This window comes from Scomber japonicus, chromosome 10, assembly GCF_027409825.1.
Source record: "Scomber japonicus isolate fScoJap1 chromosome 10, fScoJap1.pri, whole genome shotgun sequence".
NCBI classification, from domain to species: Eukaryota; Metazoa; Chordata; class Actinopteri; order Scombriformes; family Scombridae; genus Scomber; species Scomber japonicus.
Genome location: NC_070587.1, coordinates 12861764 through 12879439, shown reverse-complemented (window position 1 = coordinate 12879439; position 17676 = coordinate 12861764). Strand labels below are relative to the sequence as shown.

The window sequence follows — 17676 nt, the reverse complement described above, 5'->3', positions numbered from 1 at the left end:
AAACAGAATAAAGAGCTGTAATATGAGAGGACCAGCGCTCACAGATACGCCCTAGAAAATACTCGTAAATGATAACAGAGGTTTAGCCGGAGCAAAACTACAAACATCTCATGCCAACGGTGAGATCAAACTTTTCTTTGTCGCGTATTTGATTGTTTTTCTTTTTGATTTGTAATAATAGGAATTGGTCTGTATAGGTAATGCGTTATTAATATGTAACTACTGCTGCCTACCCACCTGTTGAGACGGTGACACTGATACCTGTCAGTAAGGTTGTTGTAGCCCTGGTTAATGAAGCTGAAGCTGTGAGATTTTATATCTCAAATCTGCGCTGTTGGGTGTTAATTGTGTAATCTGGATTATTAATGAATGCCGGATTTATTTAAGTATTTCATCTACACATAGAAACAGAAACATGGACAAGATTACTGTCAGAATGGTGTATTTGGTAAAGTAACTTTAGTACAGGAAATTCAGTACACTGTATTCAAAGTAAGCCTGCCATACAGTATCTCATCAGAATAGACATTTTTACTTTGTGGCACTGCACTTTGATCATAGCAAGAAGCGCTGAGAGAGACGACTACTGTGTCATTGGCCTGACAAGACCAACCTGTTTTTGTGCAGTGGCGTAAAGAAAACACATAATTAATGACTGACTCACTGTGACAAGTCATGAATGGGTAGTGTGTTTTTACGCAAACAAGTGACTGTCTGAAGAGTTCAGGCTTTATTCCACATTTTGGAACAGTTTGCTGTAACAGACTGAAGCCTTGCACAAAGCCTGAGGCTCACTGTGCTGAAAAAAAGCTGGTTGAGGCAGAACAGTAGCTTTACTTGCAGGCCATTTATTGTGTTTGGAGCTGTCATTTCACAGTGGTAAACACTGTAACATGTATCTGTTAATAAAGAAGTTAAGGGCTATAGGTAAGGACTATTTTTGTTGATCAATCTGCTGATTCTTTTCTCAAATAAGGTTTAATAAAATGTGAAATGTGAGCAAATAAAGGAAAATGCTCATCACAATCTTGAAAAACATATTAACATTTTCAGATTGCTTCTTTTGTCCAAATCCAAATTGTGAGAGAAATTAGAGAAAAATGACCAATATTTAAGCTGGATCCAGTTGATATGTGACATTTGGTCTTAAAAATGACTTAAACAATGAATACATTAACTAATCAGTTAATCGGCTTAAAATTTCCTCTTTAGATAATGTGAGTGACATCAATAAGCTGGATATCTTGTATACAGGACCCCTGATTGCATTGTTTAAGGCGTAATGCCTTTTTCTATCAGCCATAGTGAGAGGAAAAGATACAAGAAATTTAAAAAATATCTTTTTTATGTTTAACAGATGAAAATATGGCAGCCGGAAGAGAAAGGTCCTTCCGTCGCGTTGGGAGTCTCATGCGGAGCAGATCTGAAGGGACACTGATTGACCTGGACGATAATGCCTCAACCAGCAACAACCTGAACGGTAAAATCCTCTTATAGAAACATAAGCAATCTGTTCAAATTTGAAAACATGCTTATTAAATAGACATCCTGAGAAATGTCTACTATCTTCTAGGTGGATACGTGTCAAGAATCCCACAGAACTCCGAGTGGCCACTTTTACAGCCAGAAGTTGCACATGAGTCTCAGACTAAAAATCCCTTTTGGAACAAACTGTCTGGATCTAATCCTTTTCTAGATGACATTGTACACAGCAGCACAGACAAACATATTTCCAACACATCTAATACAAAACAAGACAATGAGAAACATCTGGGCACAAATAACGATGACACCAGTAGCACATCTTCAGATGAAGGCAATGTGAGCAACTTTTTGGAAAAAAAACACAAAGTCAGCAACAGATCCGGGAGATGGAGGAGTGCTTCAGACATTCTGGATGATCTGGAGAGAAAGGTGCCAAAACGGGAGAACAGCTTCAGACCACCCCAGCCAGTCCTGAACCCAGATTTTGAGTGGCTAAAAGATGACAGAGAGGCCTATAAGATGGCCTGGCTGAGCCACAGGCAGTTAACCCGCTCATGCCTGGACTTAAATCTGATGAGCCAGAGCCCTGGGTGGGCTCAGACTCAAGCTACTGACTTTCATGTCATCTGCAAAATCGGCAATAGTGGAGGGTCTGTTCAGTTACCAGAGTCAGAAATCAGCATCCACATCCCTGAAGGCCATGTTGTTCCTGGGGACGTCCAGGAAATTACTCTGAAAGCAATGCTAGACCCTCCTCCTGGACTCAACAACAACTACATGACAACCATGAGTCCACTTGTGGAAGTGGTCCTCAGCAACATCAACATAAAGGAATGCATCTCTATGGAGATGAAACTGTCAGGAGAAGTGAAGAGTGACCCTTTAAGTCAGGTGATGACCACTGTGGTCGGGCTGGTGTCCAACAAAAGAGAGGGACCATATCTCAGAGTGAACGACTGTTACATTTACAAAAACATGATGCAAATGAAGCTCCTGGACCTGAAGACACATTTTTATGTGATTGCAGTTGCAGAGGCATCTGCCATCCAGGCCCCTGCTACATCAGTCTGGGATTACCTTGACCGCCAAATCACAGTAGCAGTTTATGGTCCCAGGTACATCCATCCATCTTTTAAGGTCGTAATAGTGGTCTGCTGTCATGAGAACGTTCCACCAAAGCTTCCTTTTTCAGATATCTGCAGAGGAAACAAAAACCTGCCTCCACTTGTGCTGCAGCTCTGGGGAACACATCAGTTTAAATGTGGTGAAGTGAATGACCTGCATGTCGCTATCAGCGTTGTAGGTGCCATGTTTAAAATCAAACCTGAGGACAAACTGAAAGAAGTGAGGAAAAGTCAACTCAAAATAGGGACAGTTTTGCATTTACCGGTTGCATTGTCTTGTGCTGGCAATGCAGAGATGACTCCTTTTAAATTAGACCTACAAGTGCGGGAATCTAAAACTGCAACTGTCACATATTTCCAGGTGTCTTCCCCTCCTGCAGCACCCATTAGATCTGAAAAGCGAGTGCCAAGGCAGATAGAAAAGCGAATTGAAAAGGCAAGAAACTCACCAATTCCTGAGGAAAGTGTTCCAGGCTTACTCAAATTTATGGACAGACCTGTGAATACACCGTGGTACGGCGTAGCCCTAAAGTCAGTTCTCCGTCAGCCACGTGTGGAATATCTCCTGGAGTACTTCAAAGGAGATACAGTGGCTCTCCTATCCAGGGAGACTGTCAGGTCAGTGGGCAATTCAAAGGTAAAGGAGTGGTATATCGGATTCCTCCGTGGCAGGACTGGTTTGGTTCACTGCAAAAACATCAAGGTCATAACCAGAGACCAGGTGATTGACTTCACCGGTATTCAGATCACCACAGAGGTGCTCTTGGACAACATGACACTGCCCTTCAAGAAGCTTACGTACATGTACTCCGCCATCCAGACACGTGTCACTGAGCACATAACCAGCTGGAGAGGTTTTGCTGATGCCTTAGGCTACCGCAACCTATCAACGGACAACATAACACGGCGGTACGCTGAAACTGAAGCTGATAAGGTGGCCTGTGTGCTGGAGAAGCTGAAGGAAGACTGCCACACTGAGAAGAGCAGAAAGAAGTTTCTACATGAACTCATGGTTGTAAGTTGAGAAACTACATGTTTGAATTCTGATACAGTTTTAATGTTAGATTTCAGGGAGACTGTAAACATTTGGAAAATGCTTTGTGGTAATTTGGTAATTTTTTTCAGTGTAGATATCTCCACACACAACCTCACACATACACAATGCTTTGCTTCTTGTCTTCTTGTGCTTTCAATGGTTATGTGACAGTCTATCTATGTGCTCATCCTCTAAGGGTCTGTTAAAGATGGACTCTGTGAATCTTGTGGCCCAGCTGATTCAGACCACAGTCATCCTGTCCACTGCTGTGGAGCTGGGGATTCGATGGCGGGAGCTTGCTGAGAAGACTGGAAAACTCACCAGCACACAGATAGCTGGCTATGAGGCGCCACACCGAGGAAAGAGTGGAGAAGTGGGTGCTCAGGTATGTTTACTTTAATTTCACTAACATTATGGGCCCCTTTTTAACTATCTATAGCACATGGCGTGAAATGCGATGGGGCCCTATGAATTTTTACAGGAAGTGTTTTATGAACACTTTATTCTAAAAAATTAACACTGTATTTCCTCTGTTGTTTCAGTCAATGTGGAAACCTGCCTATGACTTCCTGTACTCCTGGAGTCTGCGTTATGGAGACAGCTACAGGGACATGATCCAGGATCTCCACCTGATTCTAGACAAAATGAAAAACCCCACCACAAGACAGTGGAGGCATCTGACTGGTGCCCTCATCACTGTGAACTGTCTCGATATCTTCCGAGCCTCTGCATACCCAAAAACCTAGACGCTTCGCACTCTAGTGATGAAAACAGCCTTCATGCACTTGGGGAAACAGAGTGGCAGGTTTTGGTACAGTTTTGATGAAGATGTGACTTAGCTCTTTATTGTTGTCCTATAGCTCTGATTTGTTGCTCATACTTTATACAAAGGATTAGAAGAAAATGACATCTGGTACTTGCACTGTACCATATGTTTTCACCATTCTCGAGATATGAAGGAATTACATTTCATCTTGAAAACAGAGGAAAAGAAGTGCAGTTTGTCATTTGTCATCTTAAAACACGAGTCAGGCGCCAATAAGAGCCAAGAAACAGGTTTTCCTTGTTTCAATCATTCCTTTTGTTCAAACTACAAGATTCCCACCAAAATTCACAGTCCTCATTCTGAGCTAAAGTGTTTTTAAAAGTTTATCTGAAGATAATATGAAGCGTCAGCTGTCCGAGTCGGTTAAATAAAGTGCATATAACAGTTACAGTCTTCCAAAAATATTCCCTCTTTGTGTCTCGATGGACAGTGTTTTCCTCTTCAGCTGCAGTGGAAGGATTGCAACAAAAAAAGAGAATTTGGCACTAAAAAGACAAACGTTGATTTTTAAGGTATCTCTTAATTGCTAGTATGAACAGGAACGATCACATCAAGAAAAACATGTGTCACTGTTCATTTGGACACCTGGCTCGTGTTTTAGGACAATTTTGAAAAATTGTGAAACTATCTTTTAAAGCAAAATTTCATTTTGGTAGATCATTTTCAGCTTTTGAAGATGCTAATTAAAACCTAAACTTACAGTACAGTAAGAAACTGGGTATCAATAATCTAAAGCTTTGTATCTTTTGTTAAAAACATCTCTTTACATTTTTAAAGTAGGCTAATATTAATGATTAATACCCATCACATTAAATGTTCTCTTTCTGATTTTTCATGTATCGACATAGATTTTTAATTATTTGGCTGCAAACTTACACTTAGACTATATTCAGTTTCTTTTATTATGAACCTCATCACCATTTAATCTTATTATGATTGCATCAGTGGGAGTGGGAAGTTTTCTGTATCTGTAGGCAGGTGAGTGGTGTGTTCAAGAAACCAATAAATGTGAACACTGCTGCAGACTTAACAAGGGTTGCAGTGCATTAACTTATGTGTAGATTTGTGTGCTGAAAATGAGAATGCTCTACCAAAGTAAAATAAGGTTTATAAGTGTCTTGATGCCAGCAAAATGTAGATATATTACAACTAATGTTATAAACTATTGTTGCCTTGAATATTAGTGTATTTCATATTTTTATACCGTTGTGACATTTTAGATGTGTACAAACTAGATATATTTGTGACGTATACAATTTTAATCATTGAATATTCACTGTAATGTCATTTGATCATGTTTTTATTTGCCAATGGAACAATTACTCTTCTGTTACCTAAATATACGATTGACACCTTTGATACTAAAACAGAGATGTGTTGCACGATATATGAATAAATATTAGCTCCAGTAAAACTTAATAACATGTTTACTTTTTAGTAAAATGGCAAATAACTAGAAGCCAATTCAACAGCAGCCAATGAAAAAAAACGGCTGTATTGGTCATTTGAAGTGTCTGATACTACGTCCCATTACATTAATATGACAGTTTGCATTTTGCAATTTTCCCATTTTGGTAGAATTAAATCAGACCTTGACTGGTCTGATTTAATTCTATGACTTTCCCTGAGGTGGTTTCCCTCTGATTTTCTCTGACTGTTTGCATTTCCCTCTCTCTGTTTGCTTAAGCTAGTTTCAGTTGAGAGCATTGTGTGCTGGTTCACTATCAAACAGACTGCTGAGCTGACTTTACTTTGGCTGACTGAATGCACCCTGGGAAAAGTAAATCAAGTCAGGAAAACGGTATCAGGCAAAAGAGTGAGCTGATTCAATCTCCAACCTGAGTGTGATTGTGTAAAGTTACTTAAAGGCCTAAAACTATTCTGAAGGCCACTGATAAACAGTGAAGGATTTCTTTTTTCTTTTTTTTTTGTATGAAAGACATTAGAAGGAATGTCAAGGTCAAAATGTGATATGAAACATTGTGTTTGATGTGAATATGTTGACTAAGTATCCTTTAAGAAGACAGACATCTGCAGTATAATGAGAAGATAAAGTTATTTGCACATAACTCACGAGTTGTTATATTTTTTCTCAATGAAATAAATTTTGTATAAACATTCATGAGGCAGAGTGGTCACATCCCTCTTTCTTTTATTACAAGTTAATACCTCGTTTACATCCCGGTCAGCCAGAATTGTGTCATTTCTTTGGCAGTAAGTAAAGAAAAATCTGGGAACAGTACCTCATAATTTGGTGCAATACAACAATTTCAGATTACAGCAAAAACCTTTAAGATGAATGTGATTTTGTCATTTTTCCTGAAATGTAAAGGAAGTCCAGCTGCTGAAATATGAAATGGAAACAAATTACAGTAATATATCCAAAGCCTTTAATAGAGCAGAAACCCACCACATCAATGAACTCTCTCTGACATGAAGTGAGTTGCTCTGGGCACCCTCCATCCTCTATGACAGAGAGACAGGACAAAGGTGAAGGTTATTTCAGAGGATGCATGCTCTGTTCAGAGTCCATCACTACCCAGACAATGCTCTGACACAGACTTATGACTCATGACAGACAAACACGCCTTTACATGGATGAACAAACATTACTCATTAAATACTTAACATTGTCATAGCTTTCAACATACAGTATTACACAAAAAAAAAATCCTCTTTTTCAAGTATTGTCAGTGATAGAAAAATGGCATGGTGTAGTTGTGTATATTATTAGGCTATATAAAGAATTATAAGTAAACTTTGATTTTACCATAGCAGGAAAGGGCTGAAGCAGTAATGTTACAGTGAAATGAGAGAAACAAATGAGTCTGACTGAGGCACCCAATTTAAAAATGGACACTGCCTTATTAGGTCCCCCTTTTTTCAGATGCAGCGAGGCGTTTAACTGTGTGACTAATGAAATGTGACCACTTTTGTTTTGGGAGCCTTTTATAGCAGCAGTATGTGAGTGCAGATAGCAGTTTATTATTATGAATATTGCTGCCTTTCAGGAGCTCTACACTTTTGTAAGATAGAAAATATTCCACCTCCTGCTATTTATGTTGTTTATAGATCATTTAAAGCCATACTGGGAGTTTATGTGCCGAGTGATGAGATTATAGATTTTACACTTAATTCATAGGGATGTTGTAAATGCGTTTTATGCTTGTACAGCTTTGTGGCAAAGTGGATGAGACCACACCATTTGTCCCTGTTACACTTTGATGTTTCTTACCATACTTAGTATTTGTTTGTTTAGCCAGTAAAACATTTCTTTCTATAGCACTGCTTTGACAAACTACGAGATTTTTGTGTTGTTGTTTTTTGGGGGTTTTTTTTTTTAGTTTTTTTTGTGTGCGTGTGTTATATTTACATCTGCATTTCTGGTTAATCAAGACAAGTATTTAAGTTTACTTATTGTTTAGTGAAGTCTTGAGTTTAATGAGTTGTATGTTAGCTTGCATTGCTACTTACCATAGCCACCTGTCCTCAGGAGATTAAAAGAAGAGGCACCCAACCACTTCCTGGTTTTAAGCGCTCACTGACATCACCTGTGATGTCATGGGCTGGACCAAGTATGGAGGGATGTATTTTTATCAACAAAAAAAAGAAGTTTATTTTTATCAAGTAAAATGTGTGGTTTAATATTTCTGTGACTTGAACTTATTTCTTATTAACCTTTTCACTCTTAATGATTAGTTGAGTTTACCACTACAAGTGACATTATCACATACTAGTTGTTGATATAAAGGAAGAGACACCCCTGTGAGAAATATGGCTCTGCCTAGATGGATTGGCGGTCCTATTTAACGGGAGAGAGAAAGGTCATCTATGTAGTTGTGTGTGCGATTATGCCAAAGTTTGAGTTTTCCTAAATTGAACCAGTTAAGATAAGTTTGATTTACTTTTTATTTGTTTTGGTTACACTGGTTGGAGTAAATAATACATCACATTGAAAAGGCCTGGCTGCCTCCTATCAACTTCTTTTTATTTCTTTTTAGAATGACTTGAAATGACTTTTTGTATCTGATCTGGGTGGTTTAAATGAAGTTTTCAGATTGAATTGAGCTTGTTTTAGTGTTAGCATTTATGCAGGATAAAAAAAAAACTTTGTTCAAGACATTACAGCCCTCCACCTGGTGGCTAGATAGTCCTGATGCTAAATGCTGATCTTTGTTCGTGTGATTCACCTGTCAGCTAACCTCTACTGACAGGAGAGGGTGTACTTGACCACAAAATGAATAAAATGAAAAGCTCAAAATAGTCCAGATTTCTCAGATCTGATTTTTTCTGGATACTCTTACAAGTTCTATATTGTCTCACTTGACAGAGACACACCATGAGCACAGTATTTTTTGCACACAAAACCTCTGCATGTTGATTTTAAAAACTCAAAGGCTTGAAGAGGGAAAGTCGTCATGTCTTACCTGCATTTTGAGTGCAAAACTGGGCTTCCAAATTCGAAGGATAGTGTGCAAATCGGGCTTCCAAATTCGAAGGATAGTGTGCAAATGTTACATGACATAACTTTTGGTGTCATTATTATTAAGTACTTCTGATCAGTGTAAAATTGCTGTTCACTTTCTATAAAGAAAATTCATTTTTGTACTGTAAAACTATTCTAACATGTTATTTTCCATCAGGTGTTTATTATGGTTATCAGGGAGATGTTTTTCTTTTGTCATTGGCTTTTGTGACAATTGTGGACATTTTTGTTCTGAAAGATTCAATTGCACATGAGGAGAGAATTCATTTGCTTTCATGGAGTTTTCCGGTCTTTACCCCATTTGTGAACCAGAAAGTGTGCACCACAAAAATGAACCCTGTACCACAACACTTGTAGACTTATTCACACATCCTTCTTTAATACTTGTTTGCCACAAATTTTCTTCATACACTGGGTTTTAGTTATAACAAGGGCTCACTGTAGCATCTTTCTTTGCAGCTCTTGACAGATTGAACCAATGTGGTCAAACCAGTAAATAAACATCACAGTCATCTCATGTGATTATGTCCACAGCTTCTCCACATTCACTTAGAGCTCTGTGCCAACATGAGCCACTGCTGCTCCTTGTAACACATTAACACATTATTCCTTGTCAGTGATGCTGCATCAACACTGAGCTCTGCCTCTAGGTTAGTGAATATTTTACTGTATTATGTTAAAGTGCCTTTGGTCTCCTGTGGATTCTTTGCAGGATAAAATGTGACACTGAAAATGTTCTCAGACCTGCACACTCTCAAGAACGTCCCTTGACTGCAGCATTAAAATTCCAATAAAGAGACTGAAGCAGGCACTCATCCAAGATGCTGAGGTTTGTTCTGCTAAGTACAAAGATTGGCCATGTTTGTTTAACATTTGCTTCACTTATATTATCTGGCTTCTCCTTACACAAATATTTCTCACCACAGATGTAATTTCTAAAAGTGCACAGGGGTCTCTGTAAGGTGAACTATATTTGTCCTCATCTTCATCACAACAGTGGACAAGGTGAGACCTCACAAACAAAGCTCATCTCAGTTGCTCAGTCTGCTGTGGTGATCCAGGTGGGATTAAGGAGAGGTTGGCAGGATTTTATTTTCTCTATGAGGGGAAAAACACTGAAATTGTCCTTATCCTGCCAAAGAAAACTTTGTCGATTACTGAAATTTGGATGATGTTGACCATACTTCATCCTATTACAGTGATGCATACGCTTCCCGTCCTCCTAAAACAGCCTACCGTGATGTTTTCCCAGTAACACTGACACAAATTGATAACATGATTTGTGTTACTACACATGGCTGCTCTTCTCTGGTTAACTCCTTAACATATCATCAAGATAATCACACTTAGATAACACAATATTTTCAATGCAAAAGTCTTTGTTTTCACTTTGCCTGAATTCCTAGTTATTTAATCAGCATGTACAGCTATTTTGACCAAAAATCCTTAATATACAAAACCCTCAAAGTTCTGTAATATCATACCAAGTATTTTTAATTGCAGACCAGCAGAAAAGCATCACAGACATTATGACATGTTTAATCCAATGGGTGGCGCCATTGCATTGGTGTTGAGTGCTTTCCCATCTTGCCAATTAAGTTAATGCTCATGTGTTGCTGCCAGCAAGCACCAACACAGTGAAGAGATAGCTTAAAAGTCTTGTCCTCATGCTGTTGTTCTTTAAATAATGAAATGATTGAATAGAACAGAAACAAGCAATGTTTTTCTTGAAACTCTGAGTGTCACATATCATAAATGCTGTAAATTAAGTAAATTACCACATAGCTAAATTTCTCAGGAGCATTTTGGTATATGATTAGAGTATACTGTAGTAATCTCTAGTAAAATTAATGGAGTAGATTAAGATAACTGTGATATTTTGGATGCTTTTATTTAGTTTTTTTTCCCTAATAAAAGTGCTAATATAAGTCTGATATATAAACACAATCCAGTCCAAACTGTTTGACTGTGATTTCTGAAGCCAACAGCTATGAGAGCCATCCACAAATCATTGTTATGAACAGAAGCATTCCTCTGTCCTCCAGGGTATATAAGGCTTCATTTGGTTTGCCTCTGTGATATATGTTGAGGGCAAGAAGTCATTTAGCTTTCAATTTATTAGCTTGGTGATTTATGAATGCTGCAAAAGGTAGTGGTGGTGACTCCTACCAACCCCCACCCATCCCCCTTTCATATTGCACCCTAATAATTTAGTAATAGATGATGTGAAAGCAGAGAAGGTTAAGCAATTAGAAAAGTCACAGGGAAAAAAGAACACGAGTTTACAGTTTTTATGGCTGCACTTCATTCATCAGCGCTGTTTTAGTCACTCAGTAAAGGATTAAATGCTGAAAGTGGTAACCTGCAATGAAGTTTTTCATTCCATATATGTTAAGAAAAGTAAAGTAAAAGTCAACCACAAGAGCACACCTAGAGCAAAATGCTGGCTCTAAGTCAAATATTTCTTGACTCGGTTCAGGTCCAACAACTGCAATAAATCGAATGTCTTTCTACACTGAAACAGGTTTTTCAATCATTTACAGACTATGCTAATGCGTGATGCAGCAATGAAATCAGACAACAAAATTGTTGGGATACTGGAAGTTACTTTTCTCCCTGTCTGCAAATTCATATGACAAAAAATACATATATTGTTGTAGTTTTACTACTGTTTTTTGGGTTGTATTTTTGCAGTTTTAGTAGATAGCATTTGTGGTGTATGTTACAACAAGGTGTTGATTGTTGCCCAGAGTTCAATGCCTTTCTCCTGACTAACAGCCTGCTTGGAGCCTCTTCTCATGACCACCACTGGGAAGGAGGAAGCTCTGTTACCAAATGACTCAGAGTGGGGGAAAAAAACAACCTGAAATGTTTGGCAGCGTCTGGACCGACTTTGTGAGTAATCACCATCCACATCCCTGACACCTCACTTTGCTCTGACTCTCACTTTTTCCATTGACAAACCTTAAAGAAGCTGAGTTTCGTCATGGCAGAACACTGTGATAAAAGAAGATTGGAGCACACAAATAAACCCAGTGCTTTTTGATAAACACTCGCATCTGCATCTCAAACCACAACAGAGGCCCTGATTTACTGAGATTACTTTGCTGTCTTTAATTCCATTCTGTTTGTAGATGGGTTTATCTTTGTTAATGTGACCACATCCTATCTTGGCGTAAAAAGTTTTGTCAGGTGTGCCATGATGGCGTGGAGGAGTGGAAAAGAGCATGTCTGCTGACAGAGCTGATGTACCAACCGTGACAGTCAATAATCTAAAAACCAGGTGGAGGGGGGTTGTGAATGAGAGATAGGAATGTTAAAAATTGTAGCACAACATTGTGATAATGAGCACTTCAGTATTTGATCTCTAGTAATCACTTTAGTTCTTGAGAAGTGTTTGCACCATTCTTACAACAAAAAACTGCATTCATCTTTGGCTTACGTCTTCTGGATAAAATATTCAATCTGAATGCCTTTAGAAGTACCAAACATAAGGGGAACATTTAGATAATACTTAGTTTTCACTGCAACTACTGCTGCTTTATTCATAAAATACAGACACATTCCTGTTAACTGCCATTACTTTCAGAATGGCCAACAGATGGTGAGAACATCCGTAAGCTGCAGGTGTCTACACTTCACAACAGCAAGTAATGTCTTTGACAGACTTGAGCTCTTGGTGTCTGAATTCACCTTCACTTTGTCATGACTGCGCTGAGAGAGAGATTCTTAAATGATGATTATATTGATAAAAAATGTGTGAAAATGGAAGCGAAAAATGGACTCTAAGTAACTATAGACTTCTTTTTGCTCATGCTCTTCCAACTTTGAAGGTGATAATCAAGCGGAATGACTTCACATCTTGAGGAGATCCCCAGCTGGGTGACCATGATCACACAACTTCCTCAATGATGAGTAAAAGTAAACAGTGGGCCTACCCCAAGAGCACTAGCGCAAAAGTCTACAGTCAGCTGAGCTCAGGGAGGGGAGATAAATCCGTCAAAGAGTGTCTTCTTGGCTAATTTCTGTCGACCAAGAGGGAGAACAAGCGGGGCTGAAGGGTTCCCATTCCAAAAACAACATAACTGGAGAGGTAGCCTATTGTGTCCTGACAGATTGGTCTGACTGAGGAGGAGGAGGAGGTCGCCTCTAACTGACACACAAGGAGGAACAGAGGTGAGCAGAAATCTGGGGGAGATGGGAACACAGCTGCAGTTCAGAGGAGAGTTAGTGTCGTTACTACCTCACAAAATTGCCTGCAAAGGTTGTTTGAGTGTCTTTGAATTTATTGTGGGCCGTGCTTGTTGGCCCGAAAGCCACCTGAATAAAATTTGATAGGACGAGTGTGGAATGGCAAAGTTATGAAATGTCTTAATATCTATCTCCAAGCTAACATAAGCAGCTGGCATGATCCTCCACACTGCTCCTGTGTTGTTTTTGGCGGAGGATCGGAGACCCTCCTCTGTCCTGATCTCTCCCCAGGTCCTCGCACCCCGCCCCCACACCTCTGCCCATCATCCCCCTGTACGCTATTCATCCTCATGTGCAGCTGGAGCACTCTGTTTGACCTCCTCTCTCCTCACAGAGTCCTTATTAACAGGGACTGTGGTGGGACTCCTCGCTGCACTTGTAGTTAGAAATAAGTCCCACGCACCGGGGCCACTGACATAATGCTCATCACTTGCATGAGTCTATGTGACATGGCATGTTACACTGCTCTCCAACATGTGCTAGTTCACTGGGCTTTTAACCACAGATAAGGATCAACCCTGCTCTCATGTTCCCAAATGTTTGTTCTTTTTGAATATATCATATTGTGAACATGAAATTCAAACCAAATGGTGGTATTTATCAAGTTATCCTGTTAATTGCACTCTACACATTTAACAATAATAAGTGACAACATAACAGTAGTGTATGAGAATACTTATTTTTTTCATGTGTTTGTGATTGTATGCAAATGCAAAACACTTTGTAACTGTAAAGAGTTTACTTGTTTGAACACATGTACTATAATGCATGAAATCTTTGAAATACTCAATTAAAAGGTAAAATGATCTACTACGCAGTACAGTCATAAATTATCGACACATTGGGTTTGAAATAAAACAGTAACTCTGAGGCTAAGGTGCTGGTTTTCAGCTTTAAAGGACAAGTTCACCATTTTTCAAATCCATCTTAGAAACAAGTCAGGCACCCAAATGAATATTGGAAGACATTTAGCTCACTGTAATAATTCCTCCTGTGATGGGGGAAAAACTTCATTCTTTGCAATAATGTATTTTAAAAGTTTAGTTGAAGTTTCAGGCATCCAAATTAATCTAATGAATATATATTTTCAATGTATTGTCTTTGTAGTGACTTACCAAAAAGACTGAAACTTTTGAACATATCCACTTTATTTTAATATAGTTTACTAACATTGACTGCTGAAGCTTTTGAATGCATTTTTGCAATGAAAAAGGAATGTGGAGTTTTGTCTCCCGTCACTCACAACATATGCTCATTAGGAAGGGATTTTACATCATTGGAACAGGAGGAATTATTACGGCAAGAAAAACCTGTTTTAATGCTCATATGGACATCTGACTGTTGTTTCAAGATTTCAAAAACTGTGAACTTGTGTGGGCATTTACTGTACATCCACAAGTTAAACTATATAGAATCTGTAACTCTTTTTACATTTTATATATATGGCAGGAAATTTTCATTGGGACTGTTTCATCAGAAAATATGCATTTCATAAATGTTATTTATCAGTGTTGTCAGCACCACAGACAATAGTCCACTGTATTGATGGTGATGGCAGAAATCACCTTCATGGAGGATATTGCAGGATTGTTGTCTTAACTGCATTAGTTCTGGTTTGTTGCTCACCCAAAACAAACACATGTCCTTATAAGCTATACATAAACACAGTACTCTAACCTCAATAGCTCCTGTCCAGCCAAAATATGATAAAGCTACTGTAACTCTCTGACCTCACATTTTCATTGCATGGGTCAGTGCACTGGTCTTCATGCAGCAGCAGCTTGGGTGAATGTGTGTGTGGTCTGCTGGATGGCAGCACGCTTGGCTGAATGGTCTTGAGGTTTAAGTTCTAGCAGCAGCAAGGGGACAAAACAAATGAGCTGACACTGATCTTATGGTTGTCACAGCAACAGATGAGTGAATCTTGTTATTGTTAAATGCAAAAATCAATGATACCCCATGCTTATGTTTTTCATCAATATGTGTTGTTGCTCTGTGAGCAAAGTCAGACCCATGAAACTCTTTCCCTGTGTTTGTTTGTGTGTGTGTGTGTGTGTGTGTGTGTGTGTGTGTGTGTGTGTGTGTGTGTGTGTGTGTGTGTGTGTGTGTGTGTGTGTGTGTGTGTGTGTGTGTTAAACACAGATTATACTGCTGGGATGCCAGTTCTTCCACAGACCCCACATCACCCCGAGCTTCCAAGCTGTGAAAACATACTGAAGGTTTGTTGGTTCTTAGTGGCTAATAAGGTGTCATTGTGCGGTAGAACTGTCTGACATCCCACAGAGTCATTAGGATGACATGAATAGTTTTAACAGAACATCTATTACACACACACACACGTGCATTTATTCATAGACAATAGCAGCATCTAACATTTAATAAAAACCAACATGTTTTGTCAGATAAGATCTTACGTGACTGCAGGAATAGGCAAGTCAGTTTTCTCAGACAAAGTTAAATTGTGCTCTGCTACAAGAATACTTGACTTGAACCATGATTAAAACCCACAACATCAAAGGCTTTCTTTTACAGCTAAGTTCAGGAATCCTGGCTCTTATATTTCCAGACAGCTTCTAAAGGCCTGTTTTCATCCTCACCTCCCGATTCAACACCCCAAATCCTCTCTCACCACCACTAGACCACCGTTATCAGAACCACCCGCTTGATATGATGTCTGGATTTCTCCCCTGAATGGGACATATTGAGACTATTGCTTAGGAAAAATGCTATCATCCAACCATGCTGTTTGACCTTGTTAGTCCCGAGGGTTGATTAGAGGCTATCTGCTCTTTGAAGAAACTCATTCCTGTCTTTTCTCATCCCGTGCAGTTGATCCATCTTGGCGGAGCTGGCATTGGACCCGTTGCGGTCGCAGCTTTTAATGGAGTGAACATGAATATCACTGTCAATTGTGGGAGCCTCGTACATGTGGAGGACTGTGGTTTGTTATTTCAATAGATATGAGTAGGCTGATAGAGAAACACTGCCTTCCAAAGCTCGAGCAGAGAAAATAGACAGGTCTCTGTGGATCTGGCTCTGGCTCAGACTTAGTGAGTGAGAGCCTGAGTTGTGTCTGCCTTGATGTGACCTTTGGGAGGGGTGCTTAATGACGCTCTGGGGTCACTCATGACCGGTGTGTCAAGTTGCATGAGTCAGTAATATACACTTGACTTTATCAAAACACCCACTCACTGCTCATTGATAAGGACAAAGGCTTTCTTCATCTGGATTTGCCATCACTGCAGGCCTAGTGGACAGCACAGTACAGTGAATCACACCGAAAAACAATCTGTTTATCTCCTCCTCATGCACTGGTAATTTTCCGGTCCTGACAGTCTGTAACTGACTGATGAAGGTTTTGTCTTTATTAAAGATCAACACTGGAGGAGATGTCCTGCCATGACATCATATTCCCGAGAAGCAGCTGTGTTTTCTCAGAGTCACTTCAGCAGCAAAGAGCTGAACTCTACAGAGCAATCTGCCAAGAAATGTAAATGTAGAGTGGGTCTAAATTCTGTATATATATATGTTTTTTTTTTTTAAATAGAATATCATAATAGTGTCCTGGTGAATTAGATCAGATCTAAAATGCTGGCCATGCAATAACAACCTCACTGGTTCAAATCTAGCTGGATTAGATACTTTTTTACTGTTTTTATTTGCACAATCAAAAAAAATTAGGCTATCTTAAAAAAAAAATTATCTCTTATATTGCTACCTAGTGATGACAAGAATACACCAAAAATACTAAATACTATGTATGTGGAAAGTTAATCATTTATTTAAACACTGCATGAAATGTAAAACACATCCTGTTTTACCTGTGAGGGGAAGCAGGTAGAAAGTGTATACGCAGGGATCAGTACCATGGACAGGGCCGCCACACAGGTACACTCACCTTGAAAAGGTTTGAGCTGCTCTCTCTGGTGACAAACATCATTATCTTTAGTTCTAAACTTTTATATTTACTTTGTAGGATATTTTTTTAGTTGGAAAATATAATAAATGTGTCCATCTCTTCAGTTGAATCTGAAACTTTTAAATGAAATAGAAACATCTCACATCACACTTAAACAACCCTGTGTATTGTTGGTACCCTGAGGTTTCCCCTGGAACAATACTTCACTCTCAGGCCTCCATGAAGATGTAAATGGATGTTCACTGGTGTTGTGACCTATGACCCTGACTGCCCCCCCTATTTCCTGAACCAGATGCTGCTCCTGTGGACCACAAGCCTTCTAAACCTAAACAAAGTAATCCTCCACTAAACAAGATGGATATTGTATCACAATCCTTGTAAATACCAGAGGGCCTTCTGCACAGAGCTGCCTTCACTTCATCCTGGACTGGACTCAACAGGGGCTCTGATCAATCAACCAAATTCACAGGAATAATTTCTTATATTGTTTTATGGATGAACAAAGATATTTAAAGTAGTACATACATACAAACATACATACATACATAC

The 17676-nt window shown here is 39.1% G+C and overlaps 1 protein-coding gene across 2 annotated transcripts; it reads left to right on the top strand.

Annotated features, from left to right (window-relative positions):
• Positions 1–4969, top strand: macc1 (MET transcriptional regulator MACC1). Of its 2 annotated transcripts, none has more exons than XM_053327225.1 (5): positions 1–119; positions 1358–1480; positions 1574–3624; positions 3842–4030; positions 4188–4969. In XM_053327225.1, the coding sequence occupies exons 2-5, from the start codon at positions 1366–1368 to the stop codon at positions 4389–4391; spliced, it is 2559 nt and encodes an 852-aa protein (XP_053183200.1). In that variant the 5' UTR covers positions 1–119; positions 1358–1365; the 3' UTR covers positions 4392–4969. The 2 variants fall into 2 exon arrangements, with proteins under 2 accessions (XP_053183200.1, XP_053183199.1); XM_053327224.1 differs by having other exon boundaries at positions 1559–3624.
• Positions 4970–17676: the final 12707 nt, after the last annotated feature.

Bases quoted from the DNA above. Each gene is read 5' to 3' on its own strand.
- macc1 (XM_053327224.1), top strand. From the start codon at position 1,366: ATGGCAGCCGGAAGAGAAAGGTCCTTCCGTCGCGTTGGGAGTCTCATG. The intron at 1,481-1,558 runs GTAAAATCCTCT...TCCTGAGAAATG, and splicing joins AACCAGCAACAACCTGAACG to TCTACTATCTTCTAGGTGGA. The intron at 4,031-4,187 runs GTATGTTTACTT...CTGTTGTTTCAG, and splicing joins GTGGAGAAGTGGGTGCTCAG to TCAATGTGGAAACCTGCCTA.